The sequence below is a fragment of the Trichosurus vulpecula genome, chromosome 1 (genome assembly GCF_011100635.1).
Source record: "Trichosurus vulpecula isolate mTriVul1 chromosome 1, mTriVul1.pri, whole genome shotgun sequence".
NCBI classification, from domain to species: domain Eukaryota; kingdom Metazoa; phylum Chordata; class Mammalia; order Diprotodontia; family Phalangeridae; genus Trichosurus; species Trichosurus vulpecula.
In genome coordinates, this window is record NC_050573.1 from 86,844,234 (window position 1) to 86,864,622 (window position 20,389).

The following is a 20,389-nucleotide window of genomic DNA, read 5'->3' on the forward strand; positions in this document are numbered from 1 at the left end:
TAGAGTTGAGGAGGGAGAACATTCCAGGTATAGGAGAAAGCCAGAGAAAATGCCTGCAGTGTCTTGTTCATGGAACAGCAAGGAAGTCAGTGTCACCAGATCAAAAGAGTAAGTGGTGAGGAGTAAGGTTGCACATTTGTGAGTGAGGGCAAGATTAAAGGTATGATTACCTTTTTGTGTGGCTGATGGGAGGTAGAAGAGTAGCTTATGGGAGCTGAACAGGTTGAGGATCTGAGTGGTGAGGATGTCTGAGGGAAAATCAACATGTATGTTGAAGTCCTCTAGTATGAGTTTGCACTTTTTCCCACAAAAGTTCTTGAAATACCCAAAGACAGTGATTATATCTGTAGCACTGTTAGCATAATTAGCCTATTTTCAACCCATGAGACCATACAATGGCCCCTAACATCCATGTAGTTCCCTCCTTTTCAGCTTTAGGGAGTTTATTTTGAATGAAACATTGAGTTTAGTCACCATTGTTCAGAGCTGCTGTTAGGAAAATTCCCAACATTTAGGCAGTTTCAACTCTCCTCCTAACTTACATTTATACCTATTTCTAGTTAACTGCTGGCCTCTTTGTGTTTAAGGCAAAAGTCAGTTTACTGGAAGCATTTGAGAAGTGAAACCGCAGATTGTATCATAGTGTCTCTGGATAAACAGACACTTGGAGGGGAATGTGGATAAAGAGCCAATTTTTCTTGGGCCTTTCCTTAGGCCAGGTCTTCTGATGTCTGCAGACCCAATGACTCTTCTTGATATCTCCTTCCGCTACCACAACTCAATCCTACTTTTTGTTCCTCAGGCATGTACTAGAAGGTCATACTCACTCCAACCTCTCTTATGAATCTTTTCTGAATTTCTTTGATGATTTATTGATGATTCCCAGAGCCAAGTTTCCTCATCCTATCAGCACACAATTCTTATTGAGTAAACCAATTATTCTATACCTTTTCTTCCTCAGACTTATTTAAACCTTCCTTGGACATCAAAGTTCAGGGTCTTACTTAGATAACCAAAAAATGACCCTCATAATTGACTAATAAACCAGATTTTGGTTCATAAGTCTAGTTTGCTAATAATCATATATGCTTACATTTGTATAGTACATTTATTCTTTTCAAAGGATTTTCATGTGGAGCTTTTCGTTTGACCTTCAGGACATCCCCTGGGAAGTCAGCAGGAAAGAGATAATTTAATAAGGCAACTGAATTCAAGTGATTTGCCTGAAGTTTCATCTCTAATTAGTAAGAGTCAAGCCTGGAACCCAGATGTCCTTGTCCTAATCTAGTTCCTTTTCCTAAGATGGCCTACAAACTTGGAAAATGAGAACCTTGTGCCTGGAATGAGATGGAATTCTCATCAGATACATCCCTCCCTGCTCCCTGCAAGCTAATTTTCTTTTCTCTTTCATCTTTCTTCCTCAGTCTGAGACATCACTGGCCATGATGGGGCATCAGTTAGCTTTGTTCAGTCTTCTCTGGAGAGATGAGAGTGAAGAAAACCAGCTCTGTGCTCGACAGTGCATTTTGCTCCTCATACAGCTCCTGACACATGAAAGTGAGAACCCTAGACTAGAAGAAATTTAAAAAGTGGGTTATAGTCTGCTCTAACTAACTGTGTGACCCATGAGTCTGTTACCTTCTCTCTCTGTGGACATTAGCTTCCTTGGTTGTCAAATGGGGATAACATTAGTCATTCTACCTCCACGACAGAAGCATTGTGATCCAACAACATCATGGGTATGACTATGTTTCAAAAATATTAATTGTTTTGGGGGAGAGAACAACTTTGAATGAGTATGTGTTGGCATAAACCCTAGATGGACTGGAATACATTTTCTGTCAGCTTCTGTGACTCATTCAGCTACTTTGGAGGACATCCGGGGCCATGGTACCTTTCATTAATGTTTGCCCACCTGAGAACGAGATGAAAAAAGTCCAGTCGCCTGGAACCCAAAACAATCCACTGGAGTTTCAGGATGGAAGTTAGGTGGCTTGTTGTTGTCAGATTTGCAGGTGAAGTGCTTGGAAGTGGAAATTAACTGTGAAGTTCAATTATTCAGGCCAGGAGAGTTGCCTGTGTGCTTCCTGATCTGATGATAATAATAGAAGCCAGCATTTATATACATTTAGCCTTACATATGTTACCTTGTTTGATCCTCACAACTACCCTACAAGGCAGATACTGGTCTTATTCCCATTTTCTAGATGAGGAAACTGAGGCTGAGAGGTGTTAAATGACTTACTCAGAGTCACACAGCTAGTTATTATCTGATGCAATATATGAACAGAGGTCTTCCAACACTCAGTCCATCGAGGTCTCATTCTGCCTCCCGAAAGAAGAAGCATTCCAAAGGGACTCTCCTGGGTGGGGGTGGGGAGGGGTGGGGAGAGGAGGTGCTGGTTGTGAGAGGGAGGATTTGCTTGTTAGATCCAACTTCATAAGGACCTCTTTTGGTGGATGGGTCTTAAGAAATATAAAGGGACAGAACGAAGCCACCAATGGGACCACCATTGAACAAGCTGTCAGAATGGAGAGAAAGTTGTAGGTGTGGATGTTTATTTATTTTTAAAATTTTGTGTAGATTTCAGTTAACACAGAATCTCACAACAATAAGGGATCTCAGCAGTAGAGAAGTCAAGAGAGGCGAGCCCATAGAAAAAAGGAATGAGGGTTTTAAGTCAGATTAGATGCTTCTGGAGTCAGGACATCTTCTTGTAAAATAACAATTCTGTTTTGAGATTTGTGGCACTTTTCTCACAATAAACTTGTGACGTAGGTAGGGTAAATATCATCTCTCCCATTTTACTGATGGGAGGCGCAGACAACTAGGGTGACTTGTCTGATCAAATACCTTGTGAGCAGAGCTTGACTCAAGTTCAGATCTCTTGACTCCAGGTACAGTGATCTTACCACTACTCCATGATGCACTTCATTATAGTGAAGCACTAATTTGATAACAATGGCTACTTTTGTCAAGTTGCTATTAAGATAATTCTAGAATTCTAGAACTTTAGAGTTTGAAGGAACCTTATAGATCAGTTAGTTCAACTCTTTCAATTCACCAAGATGGAAACCGAATTTCTGAGAAGGGAAGTAACTTTCTTATACCCAATTAGTGTTAGAATCTATACAAGAACTTAACTGCCATAGATACTCTGAATTGGAAAGGATCTCAGAGGTCACCTAGTACAACCAGTAACTGAACATCACTTAGAGTATTCCAGGGTGTGGTCATAAGCCTTTGCTGATGGCCACATATTGGCCCCTGGAGGAAGACCTCCAGCCATGGGAAACCCACTGCCTCCCAAGGTAGCCAATTCTAGTTTGGAGCAACTAATTGTTAGGAAACTTTTCATTATTTTGAACTTATGTGTATTTTTGAAGCTTCTACCTTTAGCTCCTACATTTAACCAGAAAAAACCCAACTCTGCTTCAATATGTCAACCCTTCAAACATTTGAAGACAACTATCATGTCATCCTAAGTCTTCACTCCAGGCTAAACATCTCAAGCTGTTTAAATGGTTTAAGTGTGGCATTCTCTCTAATAGTCCTCTCACCATCCAGTTTACCCTGTTCAGCCTACACTTCAGTTTGCCAATGTCCTTTTTTTCAATATGGCATGAGTTCTCCAATGAAAGTATCTTAAATGTACTTCTTTATGCCAGGGACTGAGGAAAGCCACAAGTGCCTATTCACATGGAAGCAACTGAAGAAATTGGACATGAAGTTCTTGAAGCTAGTGAATAAAAATTGCTCCCACCTGGTAAAGGTAAGTATCCCTAGGCTATGGGTCTTCAGGGAGACAAGGAGATAAGAGAATCCTGATGTGTGGGATCCCAGCCATGGCTTCTCATAGCATATCAAAATTGGCAGAAATCTTAGGGTTCATCTAGTCCAACTTCTTACCTTGACAGAGGAGGAAACTGGGGGCCAGAGAAGTGAAAGGTGTTGCCCAAAGCCATATATAGTGCTTGCCCTAAAATTTCAGATTTTTAAGGACTTCAAGGGGTATTCAAGTATCAGCCCTTGCCTGGAACATGGATTCTTTTTATGACATATCTTACATAGTGGTTATATAGATTCTTCTTGAAAACTATACTGCCTCTCAAGGTAGCTCATTCTATCTTTAGATAGTTTGAATTATTGGCAAGTTATTTTTTTCTGTTGAGTTGACATTGTCCTTCCTGTAACTTTTATCCATTGCTCCTACTCTCAGGGGGCAAGTGAACTGACTCGCTTCCTCTTCCTCATGATAGTTATTCAAGTATTTGAAGGTAAATAATTGTTCCCCTTTCTCCTATCTTCCCCTTCTCCAGGATGAACATCTCCCTCTCCTTTGACTAATCCTTATATGGCATAGTTCCAAGTTTCCTTGTCATTCCTGTCAATGGCAGAGGTTGAGACTAGACCCTAGATTATCTGACTCCAAATTCAGTGTTCTTTACAATTCCTCAGTTTGCTTCAGTTTCCCCAATCCAATCTTCTTCCATTCTGATTAGAAGCATATTGTGTAGTAGGAACTATACCACTTTGAGTTAGGTAGTTTACTCTGTGACCTGAGGCATATCTCTCAATTTTGGTTGACACAGTTTCCAAGGAGCAGGTAAGGGCCTCGAGAGCAGGGAACATCTGAAGTTTGATGTTCAGAAAAAGTTTCTGACTGGAAGAGACAGTGAATACAAAAACACTTTTAACCACTAGGGATCATTCCTGCCCAGGTATCTGAATATTCATTGATGAAGATTAGGGGTTCTCAGAGAACTGACTACTTCTGCCTTTTTTGTGAGTGACAAGGCTTTATTCAATGGTCTTGGTATGTGGCATCTGTAGATCTATCCAAATTGTCTCTTGGCTTAGCCCCCAGTCACTAGAAACTTTTCCCTCTTCTCTTCATGCTGCATTTCAGTGAAGTCATACTCACATGTAATGGTGTTGATTATAGAAAGAAGAAAGGAAAAGAAGGAGGGAAAAAAAGAAGGTGGGGGGAGGAAAAAAATCTAGTATTTATTTAGTACCTACTATGTATACTAGGCACTACACTAAATGCTTTACATATATTTCCTCTTTTGATACTCACAATAATCCTGGGAGATAGGTAATATTATTATCCCCATTTTACAGTTGAGGAAACTGTATTATTTCATTGAAAACAGTTTTTTTACCAATACCCAAAAAAGGATAAAATCACAAACCCATGGCTTCTCCCATAGCTAGATAGCCCTTAGCCAATCTGTAGGCATTCCCCAAACCCAGGAATTCCAGGAACATACTTAAGGTGCTGAGACTGAGATTTCATCAGCCACTCATACAGGGAACAAAGAAGTTCTTTTTTTAAATTTTTTTTTAAATTTTTATTTTTAGTTTGCAACACACTGTTCTACATAATTTTGAGTTCCAGATTTTCTTCCCTCCCTCCCCCCCCTTCCCAAGACAGCATGGAATCCCATATAACTTCCATGTATAACTTGGCATTGAATTAATTTACACACTAGTCAAGTTGTGGAGAAGAATTACGACCAATGGAATGAATCATGAGAAAGAAGAAACAGAACCAAAAAAAGAAAAGAAAAACACAACCTAACAACAAATACAAAAGAGAGAAAAAAGGGGGGGGGGAGAAAAAGGTGAGCATGAAGTGTGCCTCGATCTGCATTCGTACTTCATAGTTCTTTCTCTGGGTGTAGATAGCACTCTCCATCGTGAGTCCCCTGGAGCTGTCTCTGCATATTGTGTTGCTGAGAAGAGCAAAGTCTGTCAGGGTTAGTCATCACAGAATCCATATATCTGTGGTTGTGTGTAATGTTCTCCTGGCTCTGCTCCACTCACTCAGCATTATGTCGTGTAGGTTTTTCCAGGTTGTTATGAAGTCCGTATCATCCCCATTTCCATTACCTTCATATACCACAGCTTGTTCAGCCATTCCCCAATTGATGGGCATCCCTTTGATTTCCAATTCTTAGCTACTATAAAAAGAGCCGCTATAAATATTTTTGTACATATGGGTCCTTTTCCCACTTGTGTGATCTCTTTGGGATACAACCCTAGGAGTGGTATTGCTGGGTCAAAGGGTATGAACATTTTTATAGCCCTTTGGGCATAGTTCCAAATTGCTCTCCAAAATGGCAGGATCAGTTCACAACTCCACCAGCAATGTAACAATGTCCCAATTTTCCCACATCCTCTCCAGCATTTATTGTTTTCCTGTTTTGTTATTTTAGCCAATCTGACAGGAGAGATGTGGTATCTAAGAGTTGTTTTGATTTGCATTTCTCTAATCAGTAGTGATTTAGAGCATTTTTCCATATGCCTATAGATATCTTTAATTTCTTCCTCTGAAAACTGCCTGTTCATATCCTTTGACCATTTCTCAATTGAGGAATGACTTGTATTTCTATATATTTGGCTCGGTTCCCTGTATATTTTAGAAATGAGGCCTTTATCAGTGACACTAGTTGTAAAGATTTTCTCCCAATTTTCTGCTTCACTCCTAATCTTTGTTGCATTGGCTTTTTTTGTACAAAAACATTTCAGTTTAACATAATCAAAATTATCCATTTTGCATTTTGTAATGCTCTCTATCTCTTGTTGGGTCATGAATTCTTTTCTTTTCCATAAATCTGATAGGTAAACTATTACTTGCTCTCCCAAATTGCTTATAGTTTCAGCCTTTGTTCCTAAATCATGAACCCATTTTGACTTTATTTTGGCATATGGTGTAAGATATTGGTCGATGCCCAGTTTCTGCCCTACCATTTTCCAATTTTCCCAGCAGTTTTTGTGAAATAGTGAATTCTTAGCTCAGAAGCTGGCCTCTTTGGGTTTATCAAAGAATAGATTGCTATAGTCATTGACTTCTCCATCTTGTGTACCTATCCTATTCCACTGATCCACAACTCTGTTTCTTAGCCAGTACCAGGTAGTTTTGATGACTGCTGCTCCATAGTACAGTTTAATGTCTGGTATGGCTAGGCCACCTTCTCTAGCATTTCTTTTCATTAATACCCTAGATATTCTAGACCTCTTGTTCTTCCAGATGAATTTTGTTATTATTTTATCCAGCTCTGTAAAATAATTTTTTGGTAGTTCGATTGGTATGGCACTGAATAGATAGATTAATTTAGGTAAAATTGTCATTTTTATTATATTAGCTCGGCCTAACCATGAGCAACTGATATTATTCCATTTATTTAGATCTGACTTTATTCGTGTGGAGAGTGTTTCATAATTATGTTCATATACGCCCTGGGTTTGTCTTGGCAGATAAACTCCCAAATATTTTATAATGTCTACAGTAACTTTGAATGGAATTTCTCTTTCTATCTCTTGCTGTTGGGCTTTATTAGTAATGTATAGGAATGCTGAGGATTTATGTGGGTTTATTTTATATCCTGCAACTTTGCTAAAGTTGTTTATTATTTCAAGTAGTTTTTTACTTGATTCTCTAGGATTCTCTAAGTAAATCATCATATCATCTGCAAAAAGTGATAATTTAGCTTCTTCTTTGCCTATTCTAATTCCTTCAATTTCTTTTTCTTCTCCTATTGCTAAAGCTAATGTTTCTAGTACCAAATTGAATAGTAGGGGTGATAATGGACATCCTTGTTTCACCCCGATCTTATTGGGAATGGATCTAGCTTATCCCCATTACAAATAATGCTTGTTGATGGTTTTAGGTAGATGCTATTTATAATTTTAAGGAAGGCTCCATTTATTCCTATGCTTTCTAGTGTTTTTAATAGGAATGGGTGTTGTATTTTGTCAAAGGCTTTTTCTGCATCTATTGAGATGATCATATGGTTTCTGCTATTTTTGTTGTTGATATGGTCAATTAAGCTAATTGTTTTCCTAATATTGAACCAGCCTGGCATTCCTGGAATAAATCCTACCTGGTCATAGTGTATTATTCTGGTGATAAGTTGCTGCAATCTTTTTGCTAATATTTTATTTAAAATTTTTGAATCAATATTCATTAGGGAAATTGGTCTATAATTTTCTTTCTCTGTTTTGACTCTACCTGGTTTGGGTATTAGTACCATATTTGTGTCATAAAACGAATTTGGTAGGACTCCTTCTTCACCTATTTTCCCAAATAGTTTACAAAGTATAGGAATTAATTGTTCTTTAAATGTTTGATAGAATTCACATGTAAAACCATCTGGCCCTGGAGATTTTTTTCCTAGGGAGTTCATTGATGGCTTCCCCATTTCTTTTTCTGAGATGGTGTTATTTAGAAATTTTACTTCCTTTTCTGTTAACCTGGGCAATTTATGTTTTTGTAGATATTCATCCATATCTCTAAGGTTGTCAAATTTATGAGCATATAATTGGGCAAAATAATTCCTAATTATTGTTTTGATTTCCTCTTCATTAGAGGTGAACTCACCCTTTTCATTTTTGATACAGATAATTTGATTTTCTTCTTTCTTTTTTTAAATCAAATTGACCAAAGGTTTATCAATTTTATTGGTTTTTTCATAAAACCAGCTCTTTGTTTTATTTATTAATTCAATAGTTTTCTTGATTTCAATTTTATTAATCTCTCCTTTGATTTTCAGTATTTCTAATTTGTTATTTAATTGGGAATTTTCAATTTGTTCTTTTTCTAGCTTTTTCAGTTGTATGCCCAAATCATTGCTCTCCTTTTTCCCTATTTTATTCATGTAAGCATTTAGAGATATAAAACTTCCCCTAAGAACTGCTTTTACTGCATCCCATAAGTTTTGGTATGTTGTCTCATTATTGTCATTTTCTTGAATGAAGTTATTGTTTCTCTGATTTGTTCTTTGGCCCACTCATTCTTTAGAATTAGATTATTTAGTTTCCAATTAATTTTTAGCTTATTTTTCCATGGTTCTTTGTTACAAATAATTCTTGTTGCATTATGATCTGAAAAGTATGCTTTGACTACTTCTGCCTTTCTGCACTGGATTGTACATGGTCAATTTTTGAGTATGTGCCATGTACCGCTGAGAAAAAAGTATATTCCTTTTTATCCCCACTTAGTGTTCTCCATAGGTCTATCACATCTGCCTTTTCTAAAATTCTTCCTTAACTTATTTCTTATTTATTTTGAGGTTAGATTTATCAAGTTTAGAAAGGGGAAGGTTGAGGTCTCCCAATATTATAGTTTTGCTGTCTATTTCTTCCTGTAACTCCCTTAACCTCTCCTCTAAGAATTTTCATGCCATACCACTTGGTGCATAAATGTTTAACAATGATATTGCTTCATTGTTTATGGTGCCTTTTAGCAGGATGTAGTGTTCTTCCTTATCTCTTTTAATTAAATCTATCTTTACTTTTGCTTTGTCTGAGATTAGGATTGCTACACTTGCTTTTTTTTACTTTAGCTGAGTCACAATATATTTTACTCCAGCCTTTTACCTTTACCCTGTGTGTATCCCCCTGTTTCAAATGTGTTTCTTGTAAACAGCATATTGTAGGATTATGGTTTTTCATCCATTCTGCTATCTGCTTCCGTTTTATGGGAGAGTTCATACCATTCACATTCACAGTTATGATTTCTATCTGTGTCTTTTTCTCCATCCTATTTCCCCCTGTTTATGCTTTTATTTCTTCCTTTCCCCTTCCACTCCTCAACAAAATTTTGCTTTTGACTGCCGCCTTCCTCAGTTTACCCTCCCTCTTTATTCCCCTCCCTTGTCTTACCATTTCCCACTTGCTACTTCTCGACTACCTTCTCACCACCCCCCCTCCCTTTCCCCCCCCTTTCCCCTCCTACTTCCTGTAGGACAAGTTAGATTTCTATACTTATCAGTGTATGTTATTCCCTTCTTGAACCAGATCAGATGACAGTAATGATCAAATACTGCTCTTCTCCCTCCCTTCTTTCCTTCTACTAAAATGTGTTTTTGCACCTTTTCATTTGGTGTAATTTACCCTTTTCTACTACCTCCTTACCTCCTCTCTCAAAGCCCTCCCTTTACATCTCTTAATTATATTTTTATCCTTATATCAGTTATTGTATACGGACATTCACAGTCTATGTGTATCCCTTTCAATTGTCATAATAGCTGTACTGTTCTCAAGACTGACATATATATGTATACATATAAAACATACATAAGATGATGTAATTTTATATAAAAATGCAAATAATTTGCCCTTATTGATTAATAAGGTTTGTGGGGGTTTTTCCCCCTGTTTACCTTTTTATGTCTCTCTTGAGTTTTGTATTTGGAAATCAAATTTTCCATTGAGTTCTGGCCTTTTCATCAGGAAGGTCTGGAATTCCCTTATTTCATTGAATGTCCATCTCCTTCCCTGAAAAATTATGCTTAATTTTGCTGGGTAGTTGATCCTTGATTGTAGTCCCAGCTCCTTTGCCCTTCAGAATATCATATTCCAGTTTCTCCTGTCTTTTAAAGTGGAAGCTGAAAGATCCTGCGTGATCCTGACTGTAGTTCCACGATATTTGAATTGTTTCTTTTTGGCTGCTTGCAGTATTTTCTCCTTGATTTTGTAATTCTGAAATTTAGCTATAATATTTCTTGGAGTTTTCAGTTTGGGATCTCTTTCAGGGGGTGATTGGTGAATTCTTTCAATGACTATTTTGCCCTCTAGTTCTAGGACCTCTGGGCAGTTGTCTTTGATAGTTTCTTCAAAGATACTCTCAAGGCTCTTTTTTCATTGTGGATTTCCGGTAGACCAATAACTCTTAAATTGTCTCTCCTGGATCTATTTTCTAGGTCAGTTGTTTTCCCAATCAGATATTTCACATTTTTTCTATTTTTTCATTCTTTACATTTTGTTTTACTACTTCTTGGTGCCTCATAGAGTCATTAGCTTCCACTTGCTCAACTCTAATTTTTAATGAGTTACTATCTTCATTTTGCTTTTGAGTCTCCTTTTCCAATTGGTTGATTTTACCTCTCAGGGTGTCATTTTCTCTATTTAGATTCTGAATCTCCATAACAATATCGCCAATCTTATTCTTTAGGGACTTGATTTCGTCAGTGGATTTTTTTTCCATTTTTTTCCATTTTTTCCATTTTTTCTTTTACCTCCCTAATTTGGTTTTTAAAATCCTCCTTTAGCTCTTCCAGTAATGCTTTTGGGCTGGAGACCAGTTCTTTTGAGGTATCAGATGTGGGTATAGTGTCATTGTTATCCTCTTCCAAATTGGTATTTTGATCCTGCCGGTCTCCATAAAAAGAATCAATGGACCTCGGTTTTTTTGTGTTCTTCATGTTGTTTTCCTGGCTTTACAATAAATTTCTGCTTTTGGGACTCAGGGCTCTCTGTCCCAGCTTTCTTATTCTGGGGATTGTGAGTCTCGTTGTTGGCTTTGTAAATTGTAGCCTTCAGTTTCCTGAGGTGTGGGGGAGGGGGCCTGGCTGTCCGCAATCTCCTCTTTCCCTGGGGTTCTTCTCCAGCACTGTTGCTCTTCAGCAATGGTCTCAGCTCTTTGTTGTTTGATCTGGGTGTCTGGCACTTCCCCTGGGGGAGCAAGAGTACATCTGGGCTCCTGGTGTTGACCCCTGCTGGCTCTGCCCCTCTGGGACTCAGGTACTCCCACTACTCAGCCACTGAAACCCCACTTCTGTCTCCTCCATTACAGCGGGTTTTTTTCCCCAAGGAATTCTCTGGGTGGAAAGGGGAGGGATTAGAGCCATTAACCTGGACATTATGTCTACCGGAAGTTCAAGAAGCATTGGAGTTGATATCTCACGGTGGGTGGTGTTGCGCTGCCTCTCTAGCTTCCACCGAGTGCCGTCCTGTGTTGGGAGGCCTGGGGATTTCTGCTGGCTTCGGGCTCCTGGCTTTCTCCCAGCCTGTCTCCCAGGTGGGTTTCCCAGCCAGCCACTTCCGCTTTGGTCTGGAGCAGCTCCCCACGCCAAGCCCTCTCCGAGCCTACAGATTCGTGCCTTCGGCCTTTCAGACTCTCCTGGCTGGGAAATTTGCCCCACGCAGACTGCTCGAGGTTTCTGACTCTCTCAAATCTGCTCAAATTCACTTTTTTATAAGAATCTGACAGAACTTGTGAGAGAGCTCCGGTAAGACGCTGTTTTCATGCAGCCATCTTGGCTCCGCCCCCCAACAAAGAAGTTCTTACAATGCCATTCCACTCATGTCCTCCCAGAGGGCCTGTATTTATTGATTAAAGTAATTTGGGACCCAAAGTACTCTTTACTTTTCTGGCTAATTTTTCTTGCTCACTAATATGTTGCTGGTTGTGACCTCTGAGTCTTCTTCATTGGTCAGGTTTTATAGGACCTTCATCACCCCCTCCCTGCCTGTTCATCACTAGTACAGGAGTAAAGTGGATTAAAGGGCAATCCCAGACACAGAAACTCCTCCAATACCTTCTGTTCTTCTGTCCTTAATCTTTCCATATCTTTCTACTGCATCCTACATCACTTATTTCTCTGTCTCTTTTTTATCCTCTTTCTATGGTTCTTTTTATAGTATGTCCCTGAACAAGGAACTCATATTTAAAGCATCAATGATTTAGTGTTTTAATCAGTCTAAAAACTATACAATTTTCCCTTATAGGGCCTCAAAGGCAGTATTATCCTCAACTTCCTTATTTTACTTATCTCATTCTGAGCTTTGGTACTTTTACATTATTATTGTAGGAACTACCCATATTTTTGAATTCATCATCCATTATCTGCCTTACATGCACGTCTTTCAAAAATATTTCATTTGGTTGAGGAATGCCTGTTGTATTCATATTGGGAGCGTTAAAAATTTCCCTCTTTCTATTAATAGGAAGTGTCTTTTTCTGACTTTAGAATTTTGTTCTTGAGGGTTTCTCATTCTTCTTGAGTCAGCTTTCCTTGTACGATTTTAGATCATGGAGCATTACTTAGCCTTTATTTGAACTCTTTGAAATTTTCTGTTTCACCATCTATATGTCAGACTATTTCCAGTTTTCCTCTCTTTCAATATTACAGATTTTAAAATGGAGTGACTTCTCCACCCTTCCAAGATTTCCATTATCTACACCCTAGCAACCAGTTCCTCTTTCTTGGTGGAAATCATACCTAGAGGAGCAGTGCCCCTCATTGGTTCCTACACCTTTTAAATGATGAAGTTATCCAGAGTCTATATCAGATTGTGCATTGTCTTAGGGAGGGTGGAGGAGGAGAAAATTTAAAACTCAAAATCTTATGGAAGTCAGTGTTGAAAGCTAAAAACAAATAAATAAATAATATGTAAAAAAAGGATAAGGTTGTCATCAAGGCAAGTCAAGAAGGTATATTCAGAAATGCCATTCCATAGTAGACCATATCTTGACAATCACATAATTGACTGAAAGGGCTAAAGAATACACAATTGGACTGTCTATGTTCAGAGACTATGAGTAACAGCATCAACAAAAACAACAATTAATTTGATAGAGCAAAATACTGCCTTAAAGACTTTCTTACAACAAAGTGTCTTTCACGTCTCCACCTAATCTTCAGCTCTTGGTCTAGTCTGCAAATGAACAAAGATTTGGGGTCAGAATGAACAGCACAAGGACAACAGACTTTGGGAAATTACATAGCTCTTCTGATGAGTACAAGCTTCCCTCTAAAACAAAGGCTCATCATTTAAACACTAGGATCCTTCCAGTATGCAGCTTCCAGTCATGGTATGCTATTAGCAATTGGAAGTTTAGGATCACCCAAAAGCCAAACAAAAGACAGGCACATGATGAGTATAGGCAAGTGGCAATACATTTTAAGAGGTGAATTACACAAGAAAGGTTACATAAGATCATATCTGAGAAATGTATGAGCAGAATGAAGATGGTCATGTCAAATAGCAAGGGCAAGGAACAACTAACTGATGGATAGTCTCTATGCTTCATAGTATCCACTAAAGTCAAGAGCCCTCAAGGAAGGCCCCCATCATGCTGAGTGGACACTCTGTGGCATATTTATGGGAGGACAGAAATGAGAGTCACTTGAGACAGGGAAGAATAGAAGGGTTACCACCTGCATTGTTGGAGGAAATACACTGATAAAATCACGGTTGCATTGAAATGTTGGAAAGAGTATTTTCCCCTGGGACAAATGTTGGGCTTTATACATACTAAGTAGTTCATTGAAAGGAAGAATGAGGAAGTGAAAAGAGCAGATGATTAGTAACTAGAGAACCTGATTTTTAAATAACACTTTGTTACCTATTATTGGTCTGACGTTGGGCAAGTCACTTAAATTCTCTGAGTGCCAGTGTCCTCATCTATTTTATTTTATACAATAAGCAGATTGTACCGGATAATCTTTTCTCAGTCTATGTCCTATCATCTGATAATAAATATTTGTTGAAAATTCAGTGCATGAATAAAACCATTAGTGAATAATGATTGACTACACAGGGTGTTCCTAAAGTCTGGACACATAGGCAAAAACACATATTTTCAAGAAATGAAATGAATGATATTTTCAACATTTTATTTAATTGGAATTTTAACAAGTAACATCTTCAATATGATTTCCATGATTTGTGATACAAAGGTTGATATGTTTTACAAGATTCATGTGAACTCAATGCAATAACTCCACATTTCCTATGTGTCCAGACTTTAGGAACACCCTGTAAAGAAGCTCAGCTTTGGTGCAGAGAGCAGAGTGGAGATGGAGTGTTTATGTGTGAGTCAGAACACATATAGCAGGAGGAATCTTGAATTATTGCCTATAGGAAGGTTGAATGCATTTGTAGAAAGTGTAAGAGAATTGTATAGTGGAAGGACAACAGGTTTTGTCTTGATTTTCCTTCCCTTGACCATCATTTCAGTGTATGTATCTATGTATGTATGTATGCATGTATGTGTACGCATAGACATGTACACTATTATGGGTTCTTAGTTCAGACTCATGGCTTGATGGCTCTGTTATCTTCATACGGCTTATACCAATGTAGGAATACATCATTATCTTAGCTATGAGATCACATGCAGTCAAGCACTGCTTATCTGGATCATGTAAGCTGGGTCCATTTGTGATTCTCATTCTGAGAGAACAGTCCTAGGCATTTGTACTATGGGCTGTATAATAGTGGGACCTCATTGATATCTCTATACTCTGCCTAAGTAAGATTGATCCAACTTTCACTGATTCCAGAGTCTTTGAGAACCAATAATTCCTCCTATTATCAGGAAGCCTGTAACCTTTCACCTGACCCCAGTAGGTTCTCTAAAAGATAATTCCTTGATTCTTGGCTTTTACAGGTATTTGGGAAAAACCTCTCAGTGAACCAAAATACCCAACTCATCCTGACCTTCCTGAATGGCCTAAAGAGCAACAATGAAGTCCAAGTAAATCTGGCTTTAGAGTTCTTCAATCATTTTCTGGAAATTCAAGGACTCAAGATGGAGCAGGTCAGAAGCTTTCCCTTTTGAGAAAAAATGGAAGGATGGTAACAGGATAATGATCTGTGGTGGCAAAGCCGCCCTAAGTGTACTGGGGGAGGGGAAGCTGGACAGGAGTAGAGAAGTCCACTTTAGGTAACTGAAGAGTTGGCCCACATAATCATAGACTCCCAGAGTTGAATGGAAACTCAAAGGCCATCTAATCCAAATCACAAAAGGACTTTGAGATTGGGGGTAGAGTCTGGACAATTTTCAGGTGGTTATTGATGATTTATGTTTCTTTTTATCTTTTTCTTCTCTCTTTGACAACTACTTATTTTTGTCATTAACCACTCATAAATTGGGGGCCTCCAGATCATGTCACATGAAGATCAATTGAAGGAAATGAGGATGGTTAGCCTAAAGAATAGGCTGTTTAGGGGGCTTGTGATAGTTGTCTTCAAATGTCCAAATAATTGTCATGGGGAAAAGGGCTTAGCTTTGCTCAGCTTGGCCCCAAAAAAGCAGAACTGGGAGCAACTAGTGGAAATTGCGAAGGGGCCCATTTAGGCACAACAATCCTAGCTTCATATTATTTGCAAATTTGATAAGCATGCTTAGCTATACTTTCAGCCAAGTCATGAGTGGTTTTGGACAGCACATGGTCAAGAGTGAACTTTTTGGGCCTTCTATTGGAGACCTCCTTCTAAACTGACATACATGTATACACATACAGGTACATATACCTATGTATATATATATATGTATATATAAACATATGTGTATATATATATGTATGTGTGTAAACTTTCCAGTGACTTCTTCTACCCACCCCTAATAAGGCTCTCCCTTGAAATAAAGAAATACAGGTAAGCAGATCAACACATTGTCTTTATCTGAAAATGTATGCCTCATTTTGTACCTCTCAAAGAAGTAGAAGTAAGGAAGAAGTACATTCAGGGCATAGGGGACCACATGTGGAAAAGATAAGGAGATGCTTTGTCATGTGACTGTTCACCATATCTTGAATATTTTCCCCCTCCCTTCTACCTTGTAGTTTTTTGGCTTCCTTCAAGACTCAATTCAAGTCCTATCTTTGCAGGCTTGGTTCCCCAGCTGCTAGTGCCTTCCCCTCTGAGATTACCTTCCATCTATTCTGTATATAGTATACTTATTTATTTAGACATTGTCTTCTCCATTAGGATATGAGCTACTTAAGGTAAGAGACTATTTTGGTCTTTCTTTGTATTCTTAACATTTATCACAAAGTCTGATACATAGTATGTATTTAAGAAATAATTGTTGACTGAGGAAGAGCAAGAAAGACTGTAAGACTGCATTGTAGAAAGCGTGAAGGGGAGGAGTATTTAAGTAGGCTGGAAAGATGAATTGGAGCCAGGTGGTCAAGGGTTTTAAATGTCAGATATAGGAGTTTGTATTTGATCCTGGAGGTAATAGGGAAGCAGTGGTGTTTATTGAACAGGCAAATGATTATAATCCAACTTCTATTTTAGGAAATAGCGTTGGTAGCTGTTTGAAGGATGGATTAAAGAAGAAAGAAATGAGGCAAGGAGACACATCAGAAGACTATTGCAATAGTCCAAATGAGAGATGATGAGAGACAGTTATGGCCATAAAAGTAGAGAGAAATGGACAGATGTGAGAGATATTGTGTAGGTATAATTAACAAGATTCAGCAACTGGTTGGATATGTGGGGTAGGTGAGAGAGACTCTAAGGTTTTGAACCTGGGTGACTGAAAACATGGTAGTGCCTCCAACAGAAATAGGGAAATTAAGAAAAGGAATGGATTTGGAGGAAAGATAATAGTTCAATTTTGAAAATGTTAAGTTTGAAGTGCTTATGGGTCATTCATTTTGAAATGTTCAATAAGCAATGGTGATTCAGGACTAGAGCTTAAGAGAGTCTGGCGGTCATCTGCATAGAGATAATTATTAAATCCATGAAAGCTGATATCCACTAAGCCAGGACAGGAACAAAAATAGAGCTTTGAGGTATCCCCACAGATAAAGAAAGCCATACAAATGATGAATCAGCAAAGAAGCCTGAGAAGAAATGGTCAGACCAGTAAGAGAAGAACCAAGAGAGAGCAGTCATAAGAATTCAGTGAGGCAAGAATATCCAGAAGAAAATGGTTAACAATAGTAGATGTTGCAGAGAGGTAAAAAAGAATGAGGGTTGAGAAAGGCCATTGATCACTCTTTCAGCTGAGTGATGGAATCACGAACCAGATTACAAAAGGGATTATAGAAGAAGAAGAGGAGAAAAGCAAAGTAGATAGATTGAACTGGTTTGTCTTTGAAAGGGAGAAGATATGTAGAACAATAACTTGAGGGGATGGAAGAATCAAGGAAGAGTTATTTGTTTGTTTGTTGATTATTAAAGGAGAGGGAACCTGTACCTAGAGAGAGATCAAAGATGAATAAAGAGAATGAGAGACGGAGAGACAAAAATACAGTGAGAGGAACAGAAGGGATGTTTTGTGGGAGTAATCTGCCAGAGAATCCAGGAAGGGAGAGGATCAAGGTACAAGCATGATCATTCATAGAATCATAGACTCAGATTTGGAAGGGCCTTCAGAGGACACAGAGTCCACCTCCTACCTAAACCAGAATCTCCTCTATAATATGCCTGCTAAGTGATCGTTCAACTTTTACTTGAAAAGCATTGGTAAGAAGGAATTCATTAGCTCTCAATATGGACTCTTCTACTTCTGAATTAAGCTCAAATTGTTAGGAAGCCTTTTCCCCTTTATATCAAGCCTAATTTGTTTAGCTATTCTCCAGCTGGTGGGCACTGCCCCCCCCCCCCAGTTTCCAATTCTTTGCCACCACGATAAAAGCTACTGTAAACATTTGTGGCTCCTTTCACTCTTTCTTCCATCTCTTTGTAGTTTAGCTCTCATAGTGGTAGTTCTGAGTCTTTTTTGAGAATATTGTCTTGATTATTGATCATTGACTCCTAAATTGTTCTTTAAAGTGTTGGACTAATTCGCAGTTCTACCAATAGGGCATTAGTGTACTTATTTTCCGATATTGCCTTTGATGTTTGTTATTTTCCCTTTCTGTCATCTTAGTCAGTCTGATAGGTGTGAGGTGGTACATCAGAATTGTTTTAAATTGCACTTCACTAATTATTAGTGATTTAGAGCATTTTTTCTTATGATGCCTGATAGCTTTGATTTCTCCAAAAACTCTGAAAACTGCCTGTTCATATCCCTTGACCATTTATCAATTGAAGAGTCTTTTTCTTATAAATTTAGCTCAGTTCTCTTTATATTTGAAAAATGAGACCTTTATCAGAGAAACTTGCAGCAAAGATTGTTTCCCCTGGTTTCTTTCTTTTCTTCTAACTTGGCTACATTAGCTTTGGTAGTGCAAAACTTTTAAATTTTACATAATCAAAATTATCCATTTACCTCCCATGAGCCTCTATATCTCATGTTTGATCATGAACTCATCTCCATAGATCTGACAGGTAATTTCTTCTATGCTCGACTAATTTGCTTATATCATCCTTTATGTCTAAATCATGTACCTTATTTTTGTATATGGTGTGAGATGTTGGCCTTTGCCTAGTTTCTGCCAGATTGCTTTCCAGTTTTCCCAGTAGTTTTTGTCAAATAGCAAGTTTTTGTCCCAATTTCTAGGATCTTTGGCCTTATCAAACCTAGGTTACTATGCTCATTTGCTTCTCTGTGTTATGTACCTAATCTATTCCAATGATCAACTTCTTTATTTTTTATCCAGTGCCAAATTGTTTTGAATGATTATAGCTTTGTAGTATGGTTTGAAACCGTGTAGTACTAGGTCCCCTTCCTTCATATTTTTTTTTCATTGAATCCCTTGATATTTTTGACCTTTTGCTCCTCATTCTCCAAATAGATTTTGCTATTTTTTCTAGTTCTGGATTGGTTTGGTGCCAAATTAGTAAATTAATTTAGGTAGTATTGTTATTTTTATTATATTAGCTTGACCTATCCATGTCCAATTAATACTTCTTTAATTATTTAACTCTGTATTTGTGTGAAGAGTGTTTTTTCATTGTGTTCACATAGTTCTTATATATGTCTTGGTAGAGTATGTTGTACTGTCTGTAGTTATTTTAAATAAAATTTTTCTTTTTATCTTTTCCTTCAGGGTTTTGTTAATAATATATAGAAACACTGATGATTTGTGTTGACTTATTTTATATCTTGAAACTTGCTGAAGTTGTGAATTGTTTTGCTAGTTTTTTAGTTGACTCTCTAGGATTCTCTAAGTATATCATATTATCACAAAGTAAAAGTTTTTCTCCTCAGTGCCTATGCTTATTCCTTTAATTTCTTTTTCTTTTATTGCTTTACCTAGCATTTTTTGTTTCTTTTTAATTCTTAATATTTTATTTTTTTCCAATTACAAGTAAGAACAATTTTTGACATTTGTCCTTTTTTAATTTTGAATTCCAAATTCTCTTCCTTCCTTCCTCCCATAACCCCTAGTTGACAAGGCAAGCACTTTGATATAGCTCAGTGCAGTCATGTGAAGTGTTTCCATATTAGTTATGTTGTGAAAGAAAACAGACCAGAAAAAGAAGAAAAATAAAGAAAGTATGCTTTGATCTGCAATCAGCCTCCATCAGTTCTGTCTCTAAAGGTGGATAGCAATTTTCATCATGGAGCCTTTAAAATTGTCTTGGATCTTTACATTGCTGAGAATAACTAAGTCATTCACGATTGATCATTATATTTCAATAAAATCTGTTTACAATTTGAAAAAAAATGAAATTAGCTAGCATTTTTAGCACAATATTGAATAGTGAAGGTGATAATGGACATCTTTGCTGGTCTTTTACCTAGTCTTCTTTGAAAGGCTTCCAGTTTTTCCCCACAGATATTGTTTTTTCTTTTGGTTTTATATAAATAATATTTATCATTTTAAGAAAAACTCCATTTGTTTCTATTTTTCTAGTATTTTTTTAAACAGGAATGCATGTTGTATTTCATTAAAAGCTTTTTCTGTATCTATTGAAATGACCATATGATTTTTGTTATTTTTGTTAGTGATAAGGTCAATTAATTATATT

The 20,389-nt window shown here is 37.6% G+C and overlaps 1 protein-coding gene across 1 annotated transcript in view; it reads left to right on the plus strand.

Annotated features, from left to right (window-relative positions):
- Nucleotides 1–20,389, plus strand: part of LOC118835541 (maestro heat-like repeat family member 5) — a 138,934-nt gene that overhangs the window by 61,753 nt on the left and 56,792 nt on the right. The window contains exons 13-15 of the mRNA XM_036742738.1: nt 1,425–1,557; nt 3,670–3,773; nt 15,186–15,335. Coding sequence (XP_036598633.1) covers nt 1,425–1,557; nt 3,670–3,773; nt 15,186–15,335 — 387 coding nt within the window. The remainder of the gene's footprint in view (nt 1–1,424; nt 1,558–3,669; nt 3,774–15,185; nt 15,336–20,389) is intronic.